The sequence below is a fragment of the Bos grunniens genome, chromosome 19 (genome assembly GCF_055505025.1).
Source record: "Bos grunniens cultivar Pamir isolate PY7600 chromosome 19, Bosgru_T2T1.0, whole genome shotgun sequence".
In the NCBI taxonomy this organism is placed as follows: Eukaryota; Metazoa; Chordata; class Mammalia; order Artiodactyla; family Bovidae; genus Bos; species Bos grunniens.
Window position 1 is genome coordinate 12,566,991 of NC_141183.1, and position 6,330 is coordinate 12,573,320.

Genomic DNA, 6,330 nt, shown 5'->3' on the forward strand with positions numbered 1-6,330 from the left:
AGGGCAAGCACAACTGAATCCCAGCAGGGCCCGGGAGACCCTCTAGCTGCCCCAGGTGCAGGGCTCTTGTGTCCGGGGTCAGGCCAGGAACAGTAGGCAGGGCAGCAGCTCTGGACACTGCCCCACCTGGGGCTGCCCTCTTCATGGATTGTCTTGTGGGGGAAGGTGTGCCCCAAGGTGAAACTGGGTTTCTCATGGTTGGAGAAACTATAATAGTCCAGCACCAGCCCCCTACCTCCTTCACATCAGGGCTGAGAGCTCAGGCCCATCTTCCCTAGGGATGGTCCAGAGCATCTCCCTGCAGTTCCTTAGACCCTCTTCCTTCTCCAGCCAAAGGTAGTCAGAGCAGGGGGTGCTGGGCTGAAGGTCAGAGCCAGAACCACAGGGAAGGAAAGTTGGGTGCAGGCTGCCCTCTGCACAGAGAAGGCTGGGTGTAGTAGGGCCATGGACAACAAAGACAAGGAAACACAGCCATTCAGATCAAAGTCACGGGTCAGCTGTGGAATTCCTTTGGCTTTGGATCTGCCCCCTCTCTACCTCTTTTAAGATTTCCTGCGGCTCAGTCCCTGATTCTCCCCTCTCTGCCCTTGGGGCAAGCTCATCCAGAGCCCTGACAAGGCTACTAGTTTCAGAACTTCTATTTATTTAGGCAAATCCACCCTAGCACATTGGACCACAGAGTGGGTGGGATCGACAGGGACTGGGTCCCCTGGCATCCACACATTGGGTGTGGATGTGGAGGAATGTGGTCTGGTTCGGGGGTGGGCAGGGTGGGCTAGGTATGGGTTTGCAGGCTGGTGGGGCGCTGGCGAAATGCATCGTGGAGGTGGGACCAAACCCGGGGCGGGAGCCTGCAGATGGTTGTCTGGGCGTGGGCGTGGATGGCGTCGGGGGCGTGGCCTAGGGCGTGGAGAAACCTTCGCCTGGTGGCCCTGGAGGCCTGAGGGCGAGGCGGCGGGGCGTGGAGGCGGGGCCAGGCTCGGCCGCGCACCATCCCTCTGGCGCCCAGAGCGTGGCGCTCTAGGAGGCCAGGTACCCGGCGTCCACCAGGATACCTGACCCGCTGGTGGAGGCGCTGCGACCGCTGAGCAGGAAGAGGATGCTGTTGACCACGTCTTCCACCTCTACAGCGGGTGGTGGGCGGGGTCAGCGCGGCTCGGCCCGGCTGGCTCTGCCCAGCCGCCCCAGCCACGTCCGCCACTCCGGGAAGCCCCCCTGACCTGCAAACTTCCTCAGCGGGTGGCGCTCCTTCAGCTTCTGGGAGAACTCAGGGTCAGCCGAGACTTTTTGGCCCATGGCTGTCAGCACCACCGTTGGATTCACGGAGTTCACCCGGATCTGGGGTCGGAGGGGCCAGAGGGGCGGCCTCAGACGGTGTAGGAACCCCGCCCTCACGGCCCCCACTGAGCTTGCTCACTCACTCCTTGAAGCCCCCTACCCCCGTTCTGATCCCCAGGCCCCAACCTTGCCCACCACCACCCACCTGACCCCTACCCTGCGTGCCTTCTTAGGCCTGGGCCCCTGGCACCCCAGGGCCCCCATGCCTACTTTGTATGGTCCCAGATCCATGGCCATGGATTTGGTCAGCATGGTCATTGCACCCTTGGTGGCGCCTGTGAGGAGAAGGCAGCACTGAGGATCCTTAAGGTTTCAGCAGGCTTTGCATGAGGCCCAGCCTGGAGCCCAACTGCTCCTGCCCGGAATAGGGGCTCAAGACTGGCTAGAGGGACTCACTGTAGGCAGCTAGGTTGGGGAAGGTGACATGGGCCACCATGCTGGAGACATTGACAATGGAGCCAGGCACTCCACAGTTGATCATGCCCCGGGCCACGATCTGGAAGCCAAGACAGGGGACGGCCTGAGCCCACCGCACCCCGACCTGGGCCACGTCAATGCTGAGCCACAGCCTCCCACCACCTCACCTGGGACACCTGGAACGCAGAGCGCAGGTTCACACTGAAGGACCTGGGGAGCCGGCAGGCAGTTAGGCCGTGGTCACGCCCGAGACACATCCTGGACAGCTCCCTCCCGTCGGCTTCCTTCCCTCCTCCTCACCTGTCAAAGTCCTCCTTGGTGACCTCCAAGAAGGGCCTCATCAGTGCCACGGCGGCATTGTTCACCAGCAAGTCCACGGGGCCTACACCGCCCAGAGCCTTCTCCGTGGCCTTCCAGTCACCCAGGTCCACGCACACAGGCTCTATCCCGGGGCACTGTGGGGAGGCATTGGCCGGTGACCAAAGGGGTGCTCCTGGCAGGCTCATGAGGCATCCCCAAGGGTCATGGCCCCGGGTCACACTAGGCCCGTACACCTCACCTCCTTGGAGAGGCTGACCAGGTCAGCGTTGGTGCGGCTCACGGCCACCACTCTGGCTCCTGAGGCATAAAGGGCCTTCACCGTGTCCCGTCCAATACCTACAGGGGTTCACCAGGCAGGAAGATGGACCAACAAGTCTGCGGGTGGTGGCTGCAGATATGCTGCTCAGGAAAGAGTGATGAGAGGGTGCTGGCCAGAGGGGTGTTGGCCCAGGAGGTGGCAGGAGGCAGGGATCTGGACAACCAGGATCCGGCCAAGGGAGGCCCAGAGGGCAGCCCCTTCCTGCTGGGCCCATGGAAGAGGCCTTGGCTAGATGCGCCCCCATCTGCTCGGACTGAGTCTGAGGGCCGTCCTCTCAGGAGGGCTCTTGCATTGGCCAGGGAGAGGCTAGTGTCCTGTCCCAGTGGGGCCTGCTGGATGGTAGGGAGCAGTGCAGGCCCACTTTGGCTGGTTCGGTGGCTGGAGTCGGAGGCACTTGCCGGCAGGGCAGGCTGTGACAGGCACAGAGGGAATGTGCAGGCCCCAACACTAGGCTCTGGGTCTGCTCATTTTGTTTTCTAACCTCAGCTCCTCTCACATCCCCACCTGCCCGGCTCATACCTACCTTTTCCTGCTCCTGTCACCAGGGCTCGAAGGCCACTGAAATTCAGCTGCATGGTGCTGCTCCAAGTCACTGTTCAACTGGAAATGAGGGTATGGGGATTTTATAGGCCGGGGCTGGGGCAGGATGGGAAGTTTGCCAGGAAGGCAGGTTTCTGTAAACTAGAGACAGAAGCTGTGCTGATGCCTGGCTCCGCTGGGTGTCCCTAACTTCCCCTTCTCTGGCCAGGTCTGGAAGGGATCACTTTCCTTACCCACAATCCAAAGGGGCCAGCCATAAGCTCTGTCCTGGGTTGGAAAACCAACTAGAAATAACAAGCTAGAAATAAACCCTGGAGTGTGGAACATGTCCCTGGCTGGCCAGAAGCAGATGGCCTGAAGCTGGTTCCTGTGAGCCCTGAGTCTGGTGCGCTGGAGTGACAGCCAAGAAACACAATGCTTCAGGCTGGCCCCCTGCACCTGCCGACCTGGATCACACCGTGCCCCAGTCTGGGGGCCACTTTGGCCTCGGGCATCTTCACCTGCCCCTTGCCAGCCTCAGACTCTCACTTCTCAGACATGCCTGTGGGCCCCGGCCACCTATACCCTACTCTGATTCAGGGATCCTGCCATTAAACCCATATCACCTCTCTGAGATCTCCCTGACTCCTGGAGGCCCAGATGGGCTTGCTCTTCTGATCCTGTGAATTCATCAGTGACTAAAAGGAAGGCAGTCCCTGCCCTGCCAGGGACTCAGGTAACACATCCAACCTGGCTTTCTTCCCTCACACTTGTCAGAAACTCATTCTTTTTTTTTTTTTGGCCTTGCTTGAAAAATCTTCGTTCCCAGACCAGGCACTGAATCTGGGCCCTGGCAGTGAAAGTCTTAACCCCTGGATCACCCTGGCCAGTCTTTTTTTTTTTTCTTTTTCAAATGAGCAATAATCGCACACTGGATAAATCTCATTGGCTATGGTACTGCTGCTATGCAAAGCTAGAGAAACATTCTTAAAAGAGACTCAGGATGCAGACTGTGGAAGTGGAAAACTGACAATCAATTCTGTGCATGAGTGAGCTGGCTCAGAATACGCAACAGGGGATGCCCTGAGCAACAGAAGGCTGAGTCCTCATATACAGTGTGACTAGAAGGTTTCTTCACGGGACCAGACCACAGGACAGAGCACACCTGCTCCCAGCCCGTTCCGGAGTCCTGGGAGCTAACCTCCAGGTGGCCTGATGAAAAGGAACATCCATTGGCTGTGGCATATTCCAGCCCTACCCCGATCCCCGCCCCGCCCCGCCCGCACTGCCTGCCTGATCTACTCTCAGAGGTCCTTCTGGGAAGTGTTCTCCCAAAGGTCCATAGCTTAAAAAGTCTCCCTACCTCCATCAATTCCCACCCCAAACAAAACCCCAGCAGCACCTGCCCCACTCAACCAAGGCCATCACTACACTCTAGACACATTTTCAAATGCTAAAGACAATATTTATTTTGAAGTAATTCAGTTGCAAGGATAGCGGGAACTTTTCTCCTTGAACCATTTGAGAGAAATTTGCAAAACTAGCATTCTGTCACCCCCAGACAGCTTAGTGTCTGTTTCCTTTGAACAAAGACATTGTCCTATACAACCACAAAAACACACAATAAATACAACAAAATCTCAACACACACCACCACAACAAATATAAAACACAACCATCAGAGTCAGGAGAATAACACCATGTGTTCCTACACGTGTCCTCAGCCCTCATTCAGCTTTCATAAGTTGTCCCAATGATGTTCTTTATGTTTCTAAAGAACATAAAGCTTTATAAAGGTTTAATTGATATATACAAGAGTACCTAATTTAATGTATACAGTTTAATGAGTTTGCACAAAACACCTGGAAACCATCACCACAATCAAGGTCATGAACATATCCATCACCCCCAAGTTTCTTCGTGTCCATTGTTGTTTTTTTAAGATTATTTTTTGATGGAGACCATTTTTTAAAGTCTTTATTGAATTAACTACAATATTGCTTCCGCTCTATGTTTTGGGGTTTTGGGGGTGCTTCCAAGGCATGTGGGATTGTAGCTCCCTGACCAGGGATTGAACTCACAACCCCTGTGTTGGAAGATGAAGTCTTAACCATTGGGCCACTAGGGAAGTCCCTGCACACTGGTGTTGTGTTTGTGGTGAGGGCACCCGCCTCACACAGAGTCCCATTGGTTAGTACTAACTGTGAGCTACAGGTCTCTAAAACCTGCTTGTCGGGCATAGCTGAGACTCCCCATTCCAGTTCTTCATGGCCAAACCATCCAGTTCAGGCTCACATATTGTCTTTGGAGGTCCCATCTCTAGTTTTCCTCACTCTGGAACACTCCTTAGTCTTTCCTTGATCTTTATGACCTTGATACTCTTGAAGAATATAGATCAGTTATTTTTAGAAAGTCCTTCAATTTGGCTTTGCCCAATGTTTCCTTGTAATCATGCAGGCTGTGTATCTCTGTCGTGAGCACCATGATGACGAAGCATCCTTACAGCATCCCACCAGTTGGCACCATTTTGATTGGTCCCATCACTGGTGATGTTAAAGATGGAAGCGGACATCACTAGGACACCACTTTAATCACAGGATGGAAGTGGACACAGGATGGAAGGACAGAAGCGGGCATCACTAGGACACCACTTTAATCACTGCGTCTCCCTTCCAGGTGCAAAAAGAACATGATTGCTGTAGCTTCACTTCTGTTTCCCCCAAATCCCAGGCAGAATGTCCCCCGTGTTCCACACCAGCTCGGACCCGTGCAGAGAAAGGACTATGGGACCCTAGGTTCAACCTTGCACAATATACACTGACCACTACAAACCCACCCCAGTCCATCTAACTTCAATTCCAAGTAAAGTTAATAGCAAAGACTGCCTGACATAATGCAACCACCAACACACGACACACAACACAATACGTGTTACCCTCTGACCAGAAGATGACGAAGTCCCTTTATCCATCTTTGGGTGATATTCATTCCTCTTCCAATGGAGCCACACCCTCTTATATATTCTGTAACTTCAGTGTTGACCTAAAAGGATAACCACTATTAACACATATTATGCTAGATAGTGAGGGAGAGGCAGAAGAGAAAAAAAATTGGTTAATATGTGCACAAATGTATTTGTGAAGAACAGGGAAGCCTGGCATGCTGCAGTCCATGGGGTTGCAAAGAGTTGGACACGACTGAGCAACTGAAGAGCAACAACAAATGTATTTGTGTCAAAAGGAGGATGAGATTATTATAGTTCTCTTTTCTGCAACTTGGATTGCAAGGAGATCAAACCAGTCAATCCTAAAGAAAATTAGTCCTGAATATTCATTGGAAGGACTGATGTTGAAGCTCCAATACTTTGACCACCTGATGCGAAGAACTGACTCACTGGAAGAGATCCCGATGCTGGG

The 6,330-nt window shown here is 54.0% G+C and overlaps 1 protein-coding gene across 2 annotated transcripts; it reads right to left on the reverse strand.

The window, feature by feature from the left end:
- Positions 1–625: 625 nt before the first annotated feature.
- LOC147351269 (carbonyl reductase [NADPH] 2) lies at positions 626–3,137 on the reverse strand. 2 transcript variants are annotated; one of them, XM_086356679.1, is made up of 8 exons: positions 2,919–3,137; positions 2,315–2,412; positions 2,056–2,210; positions 1,923–1,965; positions 1,735–1,834; positions 1,549–1,613; positions 1,221–1,338; positions 626–1,124 (listed from the first exon to the last, which is right to left on the reverse strand). In XM_086356679.1, exons 1-8 carry the CDS (start codon positions 2,968–2,970, stop codon positions 1,021–1,023), a joined length of 735 nt encoding a protein of 244 aa, XP_086212805.1. In that variant the 5' UTR covers positions 2,971–3,137; the 3' UTR covers positions 626–1,020. The 2 variants fall into 2 exon arrangements, 1 of the variants encoding a protein (XP_086212805.1); XR_015147335.1 differs by lacking the exons at positions 1,735–1,834; positions 1,923–1,965 and having other exon boundaries at positions 986–1,124; positions 2,919–3,109.
- Between the last annotated feature and the right edge of the window lie 3,193 nt (positions 3,138–6,330).